The sequence below is a fragment of the Pygocentrus nattereri genome, chromosome 30 (assembly GCF_015220715.1).
Source record: "Pygocentrus nattereri isolate fPygNat1 chromosome 30, fPygNat1.pri, whole genome shotgun sequence".
Classification (NCBI taxonomy): Eukaryota; Metazoa; Chordata; class Actinopteri; order Characiformes; family Serrasalmidae; genus Pygocentrus; species Pygocentrus nattereri.
The window spans coordinates 5,493,807-5,512,873 of record NC_051240.1 but is presented as its reverse complement, the minus strand read 5'-3'; the positions used below and the strand labels follow the sequence as shown (position 1 = coordinate 5,512,873).

Sequence of the window (19,067 nt, the reverse complement as noted above, 5' to 3'; positions counted from 1 at the left end):
GTTTAAGAAGAGTTTTAAATGTATAATTCCCTTTCTGCTGTGAAATATACACTATAATGTAATACAGTGTGCAGCCCCTGATGACTGGATGTAGTTGTTAGCGATGCTTGCTGTGATGTACGGCTGTTTGCTGTTTGTATTTGTTTAGTTTCTTCCCCTCAAGCAAAATCAAAAGCACAGTCTCATGATCATGTAAGAGTTTTCAGTATTTGGGAAAATGTACCAAGTTGGATTTGGCATGGATTTTTTTGTTGTTGTTGTTTTTTTGGGGAAACCTGTTTTTGTTTTGTTTTAATGGGAGAGCTGTACTGAGCTGGTTTGCTTGTAGTGTTTTGTGATCGGTCTGCTCGACTTGGGCTGTAGTTAATGAATCTGACGTTATGATGTTCATCAGAAGGAGAAATGTGTACATACGCACACCTAAACACCAAACTGTGTGACATCAGCAGGTGGAGCAGTGAGAGCAGCACCGCCGCCCTGAAGAGTTCAGGCCTCTAACGCTGATAAATCTGCAGCAGCGTTCCATCAGATCTCAAAGCAAACTGGCCTTGTTTTCACACTGATTCTGTATTTTTACAGATTTACATGCAGCGTTTTCTCTTCTCAGTCAGATCCTGCAGTTTATTCTGGACGTTGGGTTACTATTAGAAATACTGAGAGTCCTGATTACAGCTTCAGTCTCAGACCGAATACTCAACACAGCGAACACCTTTTAATTTCATTCTTTCTTCCCTACTTTTTATTCTTTTTATTGCTTTTTTAATTTCTTTCATCCTTACTCATTATTTTTTTCGTTTTTTAATGTTTATTATTTTTCTTGCCATTTTTATCTCTTTTTCTTTCTTTTTTCTTCCTCTTTTTTCTTTCGTTTCTTTTCCCATTTCCTTCTTCATTAGTTTTCGCTCTTTTCTGTCTTCCATCCTTCTGTATTTTTCTTTTTCTTTCTATTTTTTTACTCCTTCATTTTAATTTCTCTCTTTTTCTTCTGTCCTTTCTCTCATTCTTTTGTTTTTCTTTCCTTTATTTCCTTTGTTTATTTTAATTCTTTTCTCTTTATTATTTAGTTTTCCTGCTTGTTTTTTTCCCTTTTCTGTTTGTTTTTTAACGTTTGCAGCCAGACTTTCTGCACAGTCTGTATGTTCTGTTGGGTTCTGAGTGCTGGCAGATGAGATGAGACTTTGCGGCTCTGTGAAACTTTGTTTCGTCCTCTTTAACTTTGCTTGTTTATCTCCTCACTAGCAGTTTTGTTTTTACACTTTTTTCTCTCCTCCTGCCTCCTCTGTCTTTGCTTTGTTCTCCTCCTTTTCTCTCCTGTGAAACACACAGAGCTCTTTTATTCTCTTCTCCTCTAACTGTGGACTGAATTCAGGAGCAATATGTTTGTGTATAAAGGAACTTGGTCATGTGGACTCTTCAGCCCCCTCTAGTGGAGTGGAGGAGGCGCCACAGCCTCACTGAGTGCCACTCGCTTCCCGGATTATCCTGCTTTGACTTTTAATATTTTAGATTTAAGATTTAAATGAAAAAAGTGAAGCTTGTAGAATGAATTGATGCAAGCTGGTGTTCTGTGACTGTAGATTGCTTTTGCTGGCTGTGGTTTTTATGATGGGGTTAAAAAAAATCATTCAAATAAACCAAATACACAAATAATATGCACTTCTCCTGGCTGCGGTTTTTGTTTTTGCTTATAAATGTTAAAATTATCTATCTATCTATCTATCTATCTATCTATCTATCTATCTATCTATCTATCTATCTATCTATCTGTGTGTGTGTATATATATATATATATATATATATATATATAATATGAATAGCAGTTGTTGGTAGTTAGCAGTTTTTTTAATGTTAAGGTTTCCCTTTACATTGTGTGTAGATTTCATGATGAATTGACTAAAAGAAATTACCTTAATGCCTAAAATGCCAAATGATGACATGGAAACAATTCAGGTTCCTTTGACTATATATAATGGGTGTGTGTGTGTGTGTGTGTGTGTGCGCGCTGGTGAGACAAAACCTCATATCGCCAAAAAAAAACATCTTAATTTCTACTTTAATGAAAGCACCTCTTTCCATGTAATCCTGGACCATTTTTATTGGTCCTTTTTATTTTGAATACATTATAATCACTGATGTACATATTGTGTAGACTGCTGTATGGTGCTTTAGGCCAAAAGGAACTGAAGTGTTTACCTGTGCTCGGTCCACTGCTGTCTATCTGTGGTCACTCTGTGCTTTAACAGCTCCTCCTCCGGCCGACATTCCACCCCGTCCCTGCGCTGCGCTCCACACTTCCTCAGGAAAAGGCTTCACTTCCTCTTAAATTACCACCTCAGAGACTGCACACAGTCATAACCTACAGACACACACAGCGACTCCTCCCCTCCATCACAGAGACACACACTCTCCTCACTCACACTCAGAAGCTGTCAGCCATGCGGGCGACTCGAACCTGCCTCCTCCTCCTCTTCCTCCTCTTCCTCTTCACCTGTAAGGACTCACCTTCACCTGCATTTAAGCTGAATTTCAGAATTGAATGTGTATTACAGTAAATATGAGCACTGAATAAGAACTGACCTGTGATTTCTCTCTCCTCGCTGTGCCGCTCTCGTTCTCTCCGCTGACCAACAGGTACAGAAGCCCAATCAGGTCAGTATTCCAGCAGTTACTGCCACACTTTGTCTGAGGTTTAGCTTTTCGTTTAAACGGAGTTACTTTCTGCTCTTTTTTCTGGGCATTTGTCTTTACGTGTGATCGTTTTAGTGGTTTGTGTGCTCTTTTATCTCCTTCAACCATGAGCTTATTATTCAGTAATTAATATGAATTATTCAGCATTTACTCTGTTTTTCATTATCTACTATGAATTATTTGACTACTGTGAATGATTTAGTAATGACAAGTTATGCAGTATTTACTATGAATTATTTAGCATCTGTAACAAATTATTGAATAACTACAACTAATTGTTTAGTATTTATTACAATTTATTCAATATCTGCTATCAATTGTTCAGTATCTGCTATGAATTATTCAGCATCTACCCTAAATTATTCAGTACATTATTCAGCATCTGCTATGAGTTATTAAGTATCTATTCAGTATCTTTGCTCTGAATTATTTAGTATCTACTATAGTTATTCAGCGTCTTCTCTGAATTTTATCTGCTATGAAGTGTTCAGTATTTACTATAAATGATTTAGTATCTACTCTGAATTATTCAGTATCCACTATGAATTACTCAGTACACATTAGGAATTATTCAGTATTGATTATAAATTATTCAGGGTCTACTATTAGTATTTCACTATCTACTACAGATTATTCAGTAATTATGACAAATTTTTCAGCATCTACTATAAATTATTCAGTATTTAATTTAGTATGTGCTATGAATTATTCTAGAATTATTTTGTTTTTTAATGATCAATTAATTATTCAGTAATTACAACAAATGAATCCGTAATTGCTATGAATTCTTTGGTAACTTGTCTCATTACACCCTTTATCATCTTTTTATTGCTTTTTATTCTTTGTGCTGTAAACAGATGTTTGTGTGCAGTTTATTTGGTTGCTTTGTTATTCTGAGCTTTAGTCTGTAGAGAGTGTCAGATGGTATCTCTTGAGTCACAGGCGTGTGGTTCAGCAGCGTAAATGATGAAAGTAATTTTAGTGCATGAGCTTATGGGAGGATTTTTGAATGTGTTTGTCATGCGGTCAGTGTGTTTGGGGGGCGCAGCCACTTCTATGTTCCATGGCCTTATCTGAAACCAAGAGAGAGAAGAAAGTTCTGCTTTCACGGTGATGTTTTCCACTTTTACTTTGCACTTTTACTGGAACTCCTGCACATACTGATGTGTAGCTGGTTTCACACGACCGTTAGATCTGATTTCTCAACAGATCAGACTGTGTAGAGTTCTGTTTGAGTTTTTATATCTCATAGCTGCACAGGTTTCTAACCAAACCTGTACTATTCTACTGAGCACTTGTTGCTAAGCAACAGCAGGGGATGCCTGTATCAGTTCAGGTTTGCCATCAATAATGTCCAAAATTGTTTCTGAAATGAGGGTATTAATAGTGAGTCTGCCCTCCTTTGCAGCAGTAATGGCCTCTAGTCTTCCTGGAAGGCTACATTTACGCTAGATGTTGGAACATTGCTGTGAGGATTTTATTGAGCATTAGTGAGGTCAGGTACTGATGTTGGATGGTCAATGCTGGATCACTCCAACTCATCCCAGAGTTATTGAATGGAGCTCCATCACTCCAGAGAACACAGCTCCACTGCTCATAATCACCTTAGTGTAAAACTGCTCCAGAGGCCCATTTTATTGGTCAGCGCTTTTCTATGGAGATTATATAAGCTGTGTGAGCAGCTGAACACCTTTATCAGCAAAGGGTCACCTTAAAGTAGCTGAATTCATTGTTTAGAATGAAAATATTCAGTGAATCACTCTTTACCTTCATTGCAGCTTCCGTTCTTTTCAGGTGACTCACTTTCAGTTTTTCAAAATATCTCCCCTCCACAGTTCAGTCTCAGAAATTGGTTGATCATTTTCTGAAGTAATCAAACACATTCAGTGATGTTGAGGTCTGACACTGGGGTGATTAGTCCATTGTTTTGTTTGATGTGTCTGTCTCCGTTTACCTGATGGGAGGGCAGTTTTTGTGGTCTATAGGTCTTGTGGTTGGTTGTTTTCTCTACAGATTTCTTTATTTGTTTTCAACCCTGGGTTTTGGAAACTCTCTTTGCTTATGCAGGATTATTTTATACCTAATCTCAGAAATTTCTCCCTAAAATGAATAACATGTACTTAACAGTGTGCATTAATTCAGTCGTCAGGGGTTTCAGTTTGCTGGTCAGTAGCATCGTAAGTTTTCTGACCCACTGAGGCTCAGAGTTGGCTATTCCTTTATTTGGGCATGTCGGCAACTACAAACAGAGCATGCGTTCAAAGATCTACTGTGTTGGTGGTAGTTCATGAGTAAAGGTTGTTAGAGCATTATGTATGTGTGGTTGGGTGGAGTCGAGGGGTTTAAAATAACTGCTCTCTTGTATGTTTGTTTAATGATGTGGTGTTCCTTCCTATCTTGACGCCCCTGTTTACTCGCTCACCTCCCTGTGGGGCAGTTGCTGAACAGAGGGGCAGGAGGGGCAGACAGTGTGCTAACTAAATTATAAAGTTTAGATATTTTAGCCAAATAGTGCATCATTTATCAGGTATGGATGTGTCTGCGTCCCAAAGGACTGTTTCTTAGCTATATTTTGCACTGATGGGGTTCAGGATCCAGTACTTAATTTCTTCCATAGTGCACTTTGTAGGGAGCAGGGGGCCATTTGAGATTCAGCCCCAACACAAGATGAGAGCATCGCTGGATTGGTGCTATATAAGACTCATGGTAGCAATCTCATGACCAATAAGTTTTTATAAAGCAAAAGTTTTTGCAATAAACAGTGCTGTCTTATCATATGTTCATACTTATACACCAAAATCTTAAAAAAAAAAAAAAATCATGAAATGACCACAAAATACAGCGAACGTTCTCCTCGTTCACTGAGCCCTTTGTTGACCAAGGCAAAATGATTAATGGAATAATATTAAAACTTTTGTTTGTTTCTGATGAATATATAAGAATAAGAGCCAATAATTGGCCCAACAAACACGAAGCTCAGACCTCCATCTATAATAATTAACTGATTGGTCTTTATCTCTGGAAAAAAAGCTGGTCTTCGTTAGATGTGGTCTGCAGTCTCTAAGGCAAAAGGATTTCTAATAAAGTGGACAAAAACTGTAAGTGCACAGCTCCGATGGTGACATGCTGTATAAATCAAAATGAGTGGTCACGCCGTATTAACACGTAAGAACGAGATCTTAATGTGTGGGACCTAATTCATGGCCACAACTTATTTCCCTCGTTTCCGCACCCTAATAAGTCGTGGCCACTCATCAGGACCTGATCCCCATGCCATAAATCATGGCTATGAGCTAATTATCTCATTCCTACCACTTACTGAGTTGTGACCATATATCAGGATCTTGTTCGCAGGCGTAATTATGGCGTGGCCACACATTATTTTTATTTCTACAAGTGGGGCTCTGTAGCTCTGTGTACCATCATGTGCTTCATGTTGCTCCATCATGAGCTTCGATGGTGAGAAGCCAGTTAAGCAAATCACTCTGCTGCCTTTTAGGCCGGTTTGCCGCAGCGTTGGCATCTCTTCAGGCAGGTTAGCTCAGCTGGCCGTTGCTTTCAGAGTGTTTACATTGACACAGAGTGTAAAAGGCTGCTTTTCTGAAGGAGCTCTTCAAGCTGCAGACTGAATTTGATGTGTTTATTCAGTGTAGATGAAAGTTGCTGCAGCTTTAGCATTTCAGCAGAGTAGCTTAGCTAGTCTCTGCTTTCAGGCTGTTTCCACCACAGGCGACATGAAAAACTGCTTACATGCTGAAAGACTGACATTTGCAATGTTTCTCACGCTCGACTCCCAACACCTTTCAGTGCTGGTGTAAAGGTGCTGTTAAACTTGCTGTAAATGGAGCTGGTTGTTGCTCTCAGGCTGCAGGTCAGCTCTGCTCTGAGGTTCGCAATGAGCTGATTAGTTTGATCAGGTGTCATAGAGCAGGAAAGCCTTGAACGTGCCGGACCGAGATGAGGTTTGGGAAAAGCCAGGCAAGATTTACAGATGATTTACAGCATGGTGGGAACTTGGGCTGGAGTTCTGATTGACTTGCTTTGAGCTAGAAGGCTGGACCCCCACCTTAATGAAGAGATGGAGGTGGTGGGCTATAAGACCTTCATTACAAGAAGGTAGAGATGAACATTTATAGAGCGTTTAGCTTGGAAAGAGGAGCTTCAGGTCTTCCTCCCAACCTTGAAAGAAGTCATCTGCTACTGACTACTGACTATTGCTGGTTTGTTTCTAAGTCATCAGTTGTGAAGTTGTGCCATCCATGGCAGTGTAATCTGCACCTCTTGTGTCAGCTTAATTATGTCTGATTTGCATAATGCCTAATACTGAGCTCATCTGAACAAAGTATAATACAGGACAGATAATCCTAACAGAGCTTTTTTGCATATATCAGTCTTAAAGGTACAGTAACATAAATAGCCTGTTTAATTCTAGGGGATAAAGAGTAGCTGGAAAATGGCCATGTAGAAAAGGCTGATTGAAACATTACGACTATTTTCAGTTCATAAAACCACACAAACATCATAAGCACACATCCCGGAGAAAAATAAAGTACAAGAAATGTGTGGGCCCTTTAAATAAACCAGTTAAATTGCTTGTTACCACAAGAAGTGATTCGTTAGGCTGAGCTGACCAACCATTTCTGCAGCGTGCCATGGCTGGTCTGAGCTTTTAACAAGACCAGTTTTGTTGAAGATAAGCGTACAAAATGATTCTAATATGATGTTCATGCTCTACAACTTCACAGATTTCAAATACGTAGTTGAAAGCTGTAATAAGCAAAAACAGGTGTAGACGATTCTAAAATGACTGAGAAAGCTGTAGAAGATCAAGAATGAAGTCCTAATTAATATTCATAATGAGGTGGCTGAGCTAAAACCACTGCATTTCCCTTGTGTTCAGTGTTCTTTTAGAATTGGCAAGCTATTCAAAAATGTTGAGCTTGATTGAGTTTGAGCTTCGACTGTCGAACACGCACAAGAGAATCATAAATGAAAGAGAAACCAGAGAAACAGAAGTCATCAGCCCTACTGTGAGCTAAGGAAGGGCCTCCATTCTACTGTAGTTCAGTCTCGGTGTCTCCACTCACACGAAGAGGCTACAGAACAATGCGGTTGTTTTTGTTCAGAATCAGCCAAGTCAGATGAAACAGCGAGTCACACAGTGTCAGAAACTGCATAATCAAGTCTAACAGCGGTCACTGACCAACTCCACATAGGCCTGCAGTTAGCGCCATGCTAATCTTTGTATAAGCACTTGTAGACCTCTATATTGCACCATATGGCAAACAAAATGACTGAAACCTGAAATGTTTTGTTCTGTGTACATTTTCCCACTGCCTGCCATCTAATCCTCTGAATTACGAGGTCATTTATCAGTGAAAAATATTATTATTAATGGGAATTTAATTTTTTTTCAATGTCAATTTTTTGTTTTTGTGTTCCCCAAAATTAGCCGAGTCAGCAATGTTATCTATCATTTAATTATCAGTAGAACTAATCAATAAAAATTGCGTTTGTTATTTGTACAAAAAATCCAACATCAGGTGTTTTTCATTAGTTTCACTGGAAGGTTTTAGAGAGGCAGCGATCACACGACAGGCAGACGGGCAAAATGCAGGTAAATCCATCAGCCGCTCGTTAAGAATTACTTGAAAACCGCGAGAACAAGACCAGAACCAAAAAAACACAGCAAGCAGCAGGTTTGAGGATAATGAGGGGCAGAATGCCTCCTAAAACTGCCAAAGTTTTCACAAACTTCCACATTTAACAAACTTGCCATCTTAGAAAATTAATTCAGTGCACAGGACTGCTAGTTTGCACCTAGCATTGAGTGCATTTCAATATGTGAGGCTAACAACATAGTAATTTAGACACCCGTGTGACATTTGGAGGCAAAATAAGACCAAACATAACATTTTTTTTTTTTTTTTACTCCAGGGTCTGGTAGTAGTGATTTTCAAGAACGTTTTTTCTCCCAGTTAGCAAAATTTATCTTGCCTACTTGTGGGTTAAAGTCTTGGGTTTGTTTTGATCCAGTACACAACTGAGTCCTCGGCCCAGATCTGGCCCACACTCTGTAAAGTGAGGAGAAATCATGGATTTCTAAATCTGGTTATGTCCCAAAAATGTCTGCCACCGATTAATGATGGCACGGTTTCAGAGGTCTACAGGCTTGTCTGTCAGCACCATATCTCCAATATGAAGCACAAAGAAGCACAGTTGGTTGACCTCATAATGGCTGATTGAGGATATTATTAAAAGCACAAACGAGAGTTACTCCAAACGATTGTAATCAGAAGGAAAGACCTCAGTTTTGCTCATTTTTCTGTTGCAGTTGGTAATTTGAGGTGAGGCTCAGCTTTTCTCTCATGCCTTCCTGTAACGAGAGATCCTGGAGCATTTTAATACAAGAAAGGAAATACTTGTTAAAATATTAATAGAGATCGAAGGTCCACTCATTCTCACATTCTGCTTTTGTTTCTCCAGAATTTATCATAAAAAGCGTCAAGCTCTTCGTTCATCCTGCAAAAGAAGTGGAACGAGGCACGAACCTGACACTAACCTGCAATGCTCAAGTTAGCCATACCGGCGGCCGTCTCCCCCAGTACACGTACAACTTCTACAAAAACTTTGAGCGCAAAGCATTACACATACAAAAGATGGATGCTGTGGAGCAGGTGAACTTCTCCATCCCTAATGCTCGAGCCTTTGACTCAGGAATCTACCGGTGCGAGTTGGTGATCGAACAACAAAACTTAAAGAGCCAAACTGAGAGCGTCAAAGTCAAAGGTGAGTAGTTTACTCTCTGCATTGAACCATGTCCATTTCTGCACTTACCTTTTTGTCTTTTTAATAACATGATCTCTAAGTGCTGCTGTTGCATTTGTTCTGATGTGTAAAGAACATGATCTAACAAAGAATATTCAGAATAAATAGATGCTGCCTTTTTAATAACGCACATCACTCTTCACCAGGCTTTTTTGTTACAGATCAATAATTATTAAATTAGTGTTCTGACACCCATAAGCTGGACCCCCATCCCACCGCTGTCTTTTAAAGCTCAAAGCATAAACTTTGTCTTCTCTGCAGACCAGTTTCTGCTCCTGCTGGTGAACGTTATGAGCTATTGCGACCGAACACGCACAGCGTGTACTTAAACATTCCGATTGGGAAAGTAATCAGATACAGGCGTTTACATGGCTATTATTCTTCTGTTTAAAAGATTATTTGCAGGATCGCCCACCTCGCTTGATAGGATAAAAAATGTGTTCTGAATGGCCTCAGTCGGACTAGTGTATCCCGATTGAGGTGTGTCCGTGGACGTGTTGTATTGCGATTAAACTATTAGCTGGATTATTAATGGATTATCAGGCTGCATGAAAACATGGCTAGAGATAGGAAACATGGTAGAACATACTCTTCTATCTTTGCTAACAAACGCAGTAGCAATACTGAGCAGTACTGAGAAACCTTCAGATTTATATAAACTAACACAAATTAGTCCATTCTTTTCTCAGTTGAGGATAAAGCCTTTTTTTTTTTTTTTTTTGAATTATCAGTTTATATAGAATTTGCTAAGATAACATTCACTAGCTAAGTAACTACCACAGGTTTCCCTACTATTGGCCACTGTAAAGTACTTTACTCAAAAGTAAATTTAAATACCAAAATGTGTTTATTTTCAGAAGAGAGATGTGTGTAAAATAATTTCCAGGACTCAATTGACTTTGAAAGAAAATATGTTTTTCAATAATGACATTTTTGTTTATTTGTTAGTGTTAATACCGCTAGAATAGATCCCCCCTCACTTCGATTGAGAGACTGGCTGGGTTTTTCTGTAATTCATCTTTCTGTTTAAAACAGCATTTCATGTTTACAGTGGGATTAATGTCCTGTAGTGAACCCTTACTGTGGATATGTGACACTAGTTAGTAAAAACTCTTAGCAGTTAGATCAACTAGTAAGTTAAAAATGCACTTTCAATCTAATCTGGCACTCGTTTTGCTGCAGTGGACGAATAAAAAGCTTTTATACAGTAGTTAAAGAATTACTAGGTTAGTGCTTTATTCATTTCAAAAGTAAATGTGGGGGAACAACAATGAGATGAAAGTGCACAGTTTGATTAAGAATCTTTAACAGCACAGCTTAAAGTTGTTGATATCTAACACGAGCACAGTATTCCGTACACTTCAGTATTCCGCACACTTCCCTACAACTTTCCCTATTTGTGTAATAAAAACTTTCTTGTCATTTATCAGCGACACATCTGAGACATTGTCATATATCCTTGTTTCCATCAAAACGGTTGGCAAGAGTGTCTAAGCTGAGTTTGGACATCAAATCTGTGTAAATACAATACAAAGTTTTGACGGTAAAAAGAAGAAAATCAGAAGAAGCGTAACTTGTTGAAGCAACATGGTAAAGGTATAAAAACAGTCCTGGAAATGTTTGCTGTTGTTCAACCTGCAGGGCTGCAGGTGCCAGAGCTGATTGTGGATAAGCAGAGGGTGAGTGAGGGCGAGAGTGTGAGCGCCACCTGCAGGGCAGAGGAGGAAAAGGGTAGCCTGCAATTCTCCTTTAAAGATGGCACTAATGAAGTGCATAGAGAATCTTCAGAGATCGGCCACGTGCAGACAATATTGACCTTCCACTCCGCAAGGATCGCAAGACTGTCCTGCTTGTACTTAATTAATCAATTAGAGTCAAACATCAGTAATGTGGTCACTGTTGAAGTGCAAGGTAAGAAACTAGTTCATGCTTTCATTCATAATTAGATAGTTCGTACTTCATAAATCAAGTACAGTGATTTAAAATCACATGACTGATAAAATAATCCGGTTTCAGAAGTATCATTTTAAATGACCTTTAGTTTAATTGGAGATCATTTATAAGCTGTCCTTTATAATGCATGAATATGAAACATATGTATATGATTTTCTAAGTGAAATTGAGTTAACACATCCTCTAAACACACATCTGCACATTTAATACACATTTAACATATTGTAAGAAATAAAACGTATGCTACAATTTTTATGTTTTATTTTTTCCAGCATGTGAATTTCAATCAATACATTTTGTTTGCTCAAAGTTTGTGTGTTAGGGATGTGTTAACTTATTTTCACTTAGAAAACCAATAAAACATCATTTACATTTACATTTACGGCATTTGGCTGACGCTCTTATCCAGAGCGACTTACAATTTGATCATTTTACACAGGTAGGCGAAGGCGGTGTTAGGAGTCTTGCCCAAGGACTCTTATTGGTATAGTGTAGGGGGCTTGCCCTGGTCAGGGATTGAACCCCAGTCTACAGCATAGAAGGAAAAGGTGTTAACCACTACACTAACCAACCACTTTAACAGGCGTGTTCAGTTTTGCACACAGCTGTGCATCTGTTGGATAAATGCAGATTCTGTTTTGTTAGTGTTTCACTATTGACATTTTTTTAAACCCAGAGCTGGACATCAGGCCAACTATCACCTTCCAGCCATCCACAGAGGTCATCGAGGGGGACACTGTGCAGATCTTCTGTCGCGTGGACTCAAAATTCCAAAACTCAACATTCTCACTAAAGCTGATCAAAGGCAAGGACCTCCTCAAACCTGACATGAAAAACTCTAACTACAGTAAGGTGGTCCAGGCCACGGACACTGGGGAATACGAGTGCAGAGCTACAATTAACAGTGTCACCAAAACCGATGCTCAAAATCTGACCGTCAAAGGTGAGAAATGTTCACGTTCAAGAGGCTTTTTTGTCATTTTAGCTGTATACAAGTACTCAGTGAAACAAAACAACATTCCTCCAGGACCATGAAGCAACACAGGAACACAAGTGCCATTTATACAAAGTACAGGCACATATACACAGTACAGACACATATACACAGTACAGACACATATACACAGTACAGACACATATACACAGTACAGACACATATACACAGTACAGGCACATATACAGTACAGGCACATATACACAGTACAGGCACATATACACAGTACAGACACATATACACAGTACAGACACATATACACAGTACAGACACATATACACAGTACAGGCACATATACACAGTACAGACACATACACAGTACAGGCACATATACACAGTACAGACACATATACACAGTACAGACACATATACACAGTACAGGCACATATACACAGCACAGGCACATATACACAGCACAGACACATATACACAGTACAGACACATATACACAGTACAGACACATATACACAGTACAGGCACATATACACAGCACAGGCACATATACACAGCACAGACACATATACACAGTACAGGCACATATACACAGTACAGGCACATATACACAGTACAGGCACATATACACAGCACAGGCACATATACACAGTACAGGCACATATACACAGTACAGGCACATATACACAGTACAGGCAATGCAGCACAACAAATACAAAAGACTTACAATAAATCTAAAACAAACAGTACACGGTACTAAGAATATGCAGATTGTGCAAAGCAGGATGTGACATACTGTGACATATTAGCAGGTAGCATAGCATATAGCTTTAGCAGTCAAAGAGGTAGAAACCAGAACAACAGCAACAGAATATAGTATTTAGTTGATATGGTAATTCTAGCAGGAAATATCGTTAAAGAAATACAATATCAAAAGTGCAAATTATATTTAAATATTGTATTGAAATGTATTTATTTATGTGATTATTGTGTTCATTGTATTTATAACTGAATTTGGTCCACAGATTCTCTCTTTTGACAGGAATATTTAGTCACTATCGGGACAAAATATTTTAATTTTTTTATTTTTTTTCCCAGAATTTAGAAATACCAGTACTGCCGTAATGGCTTAGCAACACTTTAGCAACCACCTGGGATTGCATATTAATGGCTTAGCAACACCATAGCAACCACCTGGGATTCCATAGTTATCGCTTAGCAACATCTTAGCAACCCCCTGGATACCATAGTAATGGCTTAGGAACATTTTAGCAACCACTTGGGATTCTATAGTAATCGCTTAGCAACATCTCAACAACCACTTGGGGTTCAATAGTAATGGCCTAGCAACATCTTAGCAACTACGTGGGATTCTGTAGTAATGTCTTAGCAACATCTTAGCAACCACCTGGGATTCCAAAGTAATGGCTTAGCAACACATAGAACATAGAAACATAGAAACATTTGTAATACAAGAAATCACTTTAGAACCTCTGTGATCTCAGTTTAAGTTGCTCTATAAATAAAAATACCTTTCTTATAAAAATTAGTCGCAGTCTTAGACTTTTGTTTCTCAATCAAAGATATTTTTATTTATTCTGCTTAAAACTGACAGATTTGTCTCACAAGCAGGACTTTTCTATTACTTGTTCCAAACTAATGTGTTCTTTCTCTCTCCTAGAGTTGTTTTCCAAGCCGATTCTGACCATAACGCCAGTCGGAGTGTTTGAAGGGCAGCCGTTTACGGTCACTTGCAAAAGCTCCGACTTTGCCTCAGAGAGAATCAGCCGGGATCAAGTGAAATATTCCATCCTCATGAACGGACAATCCGTCACTCTTGGAGCGTTTAATGGAGAGTACAATGCTACAGCCAGCACACAGACCAATGGGAATTATACGTGCAATGCTCAAGCAAATAACATCTTGAAATGGAGCCAGCTTCAGATCTTCAAAGCTAAAAGTAAAACAGCCTTTCCCTAAAAATTTAACGACAAGTACCCATTTGATTTGTCTTTGTTTTAGAGGTTCACTTCTTTACACTGTAAAAAACAAACTGGCTAGCATGTTCTTTTACAGCCACTTAATTTCTAGGTATATAGAAAGGTCAGTGTGTGAGGAGCCCTTGTGTACTAGGTAATTATGGTGATACTTTAATTGAAGGGTGCCTTTATAACACATTCATAACATCTTACACAAACACTTCATAACATGTTCATCAGTGTGTAAATCAACGTTCATAAAGCATACATTTTACATTGTATTAATATAGACTACTAGGTCAATTTACTGAGATATATTTTTCAAAACAAGTGTCTTCTTTTTTTAGTTTGAAATCTTATTTTCAGCTAAACGCCTAATTTCTGGACAGCCAAAATAAAAATGACCTTGCTTTATTCCTTTGGTCATTAAGTGTTTTGACACTTTGGCACATTTTGCCTAAACTTTCAGCTTCTTTTTAATTGTTTCTGCTTAAGCATTTTGCACTTTATTGTTCTTTCTCTGTTTTACTTTGTCTTCTTTAAAATTTGCCAGAGGGTTAATTCAATATTCTGTAAATTGTTGAGAAAAATGTTATTTATCCTAAGTTTAACTCTCTTAAGGTTAAATGCTAGCACTGTTAGCGGTGTTCTTCCTCATGTATGGTATTGGAGAAGGAACAAGTATAGTTGTGCATTGGTTATCCCATTTAATTGACATGCGTTAGTGCTAAATGTTGCAATATTATTCCTAAGATTGATCATTCCTGTTTTCCTTTTACCTCTAAAGTGATGGAAGCTAAAAAGACTGAAATGCATGTTATGTGGATCTTTGATTTGCAATGCAAATTAATCTACTTACATTCATGTGGCTGCCCAGCATCTACAAGGAATGGCATGAGTACTATGATTCTGTAAAATTCCTTCATGCAAGGAGTCCCACCACCACACTAATTTTAGGAACATGGAATGATTGTTCCTAAGCATATTTATGAGCAGTTTACTTTCTATATAGTGGCATGTAAAGCAACAAACCCTTAAGAAAAAACAAGTAATTGATGTTGAAAGTATATATAAAACATGCCTCAGTGTTCGTGTTAATGGACCAAAAAGATAGTTATTTTGCCTGTCCAGAAATGAGGCATTTTACTGAAAAGGATATAATTTTTCAAAATAAAAAATGAGGACTTCTATTTTGGAAAAAAAATGCATCTCAGTAAAATGACATCGTAGTCCATATTAATATCATGTAAAACTTGGAATATGCTTTCTGAATGATTAAATCAACATTGATGCATATGTCATGATGTGTTTCTGTAACATGTTATGAATGTGATATGTTGACACCCTTCAAGTAAAGTGCTACCATAATTATTTTGGCTTTCACGATGGAAACAGCCTAATTAAATTACAATTGAAATGCCAAACAGGTTCTAGATATTAACTGGTACAAACTTCACAGTACTGTTTTTATTATTTGTCAGTAAAACAATAATACATTATTTTGTACAAAGTTTTTTGTACAGACTTTTATATGTTGTACTTTGCTCGTTGTATTTCATACACACTACCTGCTACACTGAAAAAACTTGGCTTTGGAACTTACCATCACCTAAAATGAATGCAAGTAAAACAGAAAGAACAGGAAGCAGTGATTTGTAAACTGTCTTTCACAGGTATTTCATTGAACACAGCAAAAAGAAGAGATTTTAAAGTAATATCTCTGAGTCTGAACATATTGATGTTCTGGACTGTAGATGGTGAGATCTCTAAATCCATTGCTATCATGCATTGAGAAACATCATTAAACTCTTGGACTCTTGGTTATCTATTCACCTGCAAACCTGTGGAAAGTCCCAAAACAGGTGTTTTTGATCAATGCACAAGCTTCTCAGTCTTATGGTGCCCCATCCCAAGTATTTACAGTGTGTTGCAGGCATCAAATTTGGTATATTATTTTTAAAAATGTTTGTATTTTTTTTTTTTTAATGCATTGCGTCTAGACTGTGTCTGATTTTTTTTCTGCTTCTTTCTCTAGTGCTGGTCTCAAAGCCAATCATTGAGGTGGTGGATAAGGTGGTCCTGGATCGTCCATTTAAGATTCACTGCCGCTCAGAGTATGGGAGCTTTCCCATCAACTACACATTGATCAGAAACCAAAAGCCGCTGAACCAAATCCTGTCTTGGCACGAGAATGACCACGCCTCCTTCTCTGCTGTTATTTCCACCAAAGAGGAAATCCAAGACTACAAGTGTATCGCGCAGAACAGTCAGAACAGTCCTCCACTGATGAGTGACGCTCTGTCAGCGCCAGTTATAGGTGAGTTAACCATAATGTTCAGTTATGATATTTCTTTCCTAATCCATAATAACAGCACTTACAGTTGTGTGGGGCAGGTCTAGCAGGACAGAAATTTCACAAACTGACTTATGGCAAAGGTGGCATCCTGTGACTGTGCCATGTTTAAAAGTCACTGAACTCTTCAATACGACCCATTGTAATGTTGTCAGTGTTTGTCTATCAAGACTGCAAGGATATGAGCTTAATGCGATCCACCTGTTAGGAATGGGTGTAGCTGAAACATCCCAACGTTTGTCATATATATGTATATGTACATATATGTGTATATATATATATATATATATATATATATATATGTGTGTGTGTGTGTGTGTGTGTGTGTGTGTATACATATTGTATATAGATTTTCTATATAGATTTGTTCCTCCAAAGGCGTCTTTCTTGGCTAGCAGTTACTAACTTAAGGTCCCATAGGGTTCTACTCTTGGCCCAATACTTTTTAATTAGTTTTTATTACAGAGGTTGGAAAACATTGAAAATTGAATTAAGTTTTATAGAGCTGATACTGTCATATGCTCTTGTGGATATGGAAAAAATACAGAAACGTATAGCAACCTGCAAAAGTCTTGTCCAGAAAATTATATGTAAAGCCAATTTTCTCTGTGCTAAACATTTATTTGTTTATTTATTTTATCCATTTTCACAACTGTGCTCATGAAAGTCAGTTATAATAACAATCTCTCTTCTAGAACACATATTGATGAGGTATTTTTTAAAAAGTCATTTACAAAAGGAATCTCAATTAAATTAACACTTTTTGAGATGCCATCTATTACACTGCACCAGGTTTTACTAATAGTGATTTTAAATACATCCACAACTTTCACATGGATACCACAATTTCACCTTTTTGTCGGTTTATACTACTTTAAGCAACCCGTTTACTTTTCAAGCACTTATGTACCAAGATAAAGAGAAAACAAAACCCATAATAGAGAAAACGCATGGACTTGTATATTGAAATGTAAATATATTTCATATTCCTTTTGCTTGCAGTTCCTGTAAAGAAGGTATCTCTGGTAGTCCTCCCGGGGCCTGACCAGGTTATAGAGGGTACTGATGTTTACCTCATCTGCAACGCTGGCATTGGAACTCCTCCAATCAGCTTTAAATGGTACCGCTTGGGCAACAACAGCGCACTGATGTCCAACACGGTTCAGGTCAATAACTCTGCACATAAACTCCCCAAAGTGAGCAGCAAAGACAGTGGCACGTATTACTGTGAAGCCTATAACAACGGCATTGAGCACTCCCAGAGTGACAAAGTCACCTTCACAGGTGAGTCAACTCATAAACCAGAAACTTTCTCTTCAATGAGACAGATAGCAGGTGCCAAAGGTGAACCGTGATATGTGTGATAAATATAAAAGCACACTTGAAACATCTGATATTCATTAGCAGTGTTTGGGTAGTCACCCCAAACAGTAATCTATTACAAATATACTAATGTCTTCTCACAAATGGTAATGGGATTTTTTTTTTACTCATTACTTTCTGATAAAGTGATTTTCACTGATCATTAGTTTACTTTTGTGTTGCTCCCTAAAACCCAAACACATCTGTACCAGCTAGAAAGAAAACCTAGCAGTCCTTTCAGGAGTTAGAAAGTAGTTGCTAACCAGAGCATTGGCAAACCATGACTATTAAATGGTTCAATGTCTCAATTTGAGCTATGAACATTCAAACCTGGTCAGAAAATGAGGAAAAACTGACCTCAACAGTAATGCCAATTTCTGTCAGTTTGAGCCATAAACATAAAAACGTGGCCAAAACATCAGGAAAAACCCACCTTAACAATAATGCCAACTTCTGTCAGTTTGAGCTATAAACATCAAAATGTGGTCAAAACAACTCGACTATAACCTCAACTATAATGCTAATGTCTGTTGGCACACCTATGGGACTCTAGTGGTTTGTTAGCACCAAGCTAATGGCGATTGGCATTAAATGAACATTTTTGGCCTTTCTAGATTAAACATAAACCTTTGAAAAAAGACATCCTATGTTTTACCTGAAGCTTGCGACAGATTTCAGTAAATATTTTACCTTGTATCAGTTTCACAGTAACTCCTTCAGTTGAGAGTCTGGTACAGAGTTGCTGTCGTTGTTTTCTGTTTCTAAAATCACATTGATTAGGCTGTGGATATTTATAGTCAGTGACATATCTGGAACCTCCAGAAGGCAAAACTGGTCTCAATGGAAATCAAAACATGATCGGCTGATTCCTCTGTCAGCTCCTAATTATGTTAGTAGTTAACCACCTTGATATTTTTTCAAACCACCACAACATTTTATGTCTATTTTAACATCTTGG

The 19,067-nt window shown here is 37.9% G+C and overlaps 1 protein-coding gene across 8 annotated transcripts in view; it reads left to right on the top strand.

Moving 5' to 3' along the window:
- The first annotated feature begins 2,365 nt into the window (after positions 1-2,365).
- The window catches only part of si:dkey-237i9.8 (platelet endothelial cell adhesion molecule), a 33,312-nt gene continuing 16,610 nt past the window's right edge, over positions 2,366-19,067 (top strand). For all 8 annotated transcript variants that reach the window (XR_005130006.1, XR_001857646.2, XR_005130007.1 and 5 more), the window contains exons 1-8: positions 2,366-2,490; positions 2,632-2,649; positions 9,175-9,477; positions 11,158-11,427; positions 12,146-12,412; positions 14,097-14,375; positions 16,430-16,711; positions 17,750-18,031. Coding sequence is in view for 4 of the 8 variants with exons in the window: in XM_017693052.2 (XP_017548541.2) it covers positions 2,436-2,490; positions 2,632-2,649; positions 9,175-9,477; positions 11,158-11,427; positions 12,146-12,412; positions 14,097-14,375; positions 16,430-16,711; positions 17,750-18,031 (1,756 nt within the window). In the remaining 4 variants the exon portion in view is untranslated. The remainder of the gene's footprint in view (positions 2,491-2,631; positions 2,650-9,174; positions 9,478-11,157; positions 11,428-12,145; positions 12,413-14,096; positions 14,376-16,429; positions 16,712-17,749; positions 18,032-19,067) is intronic.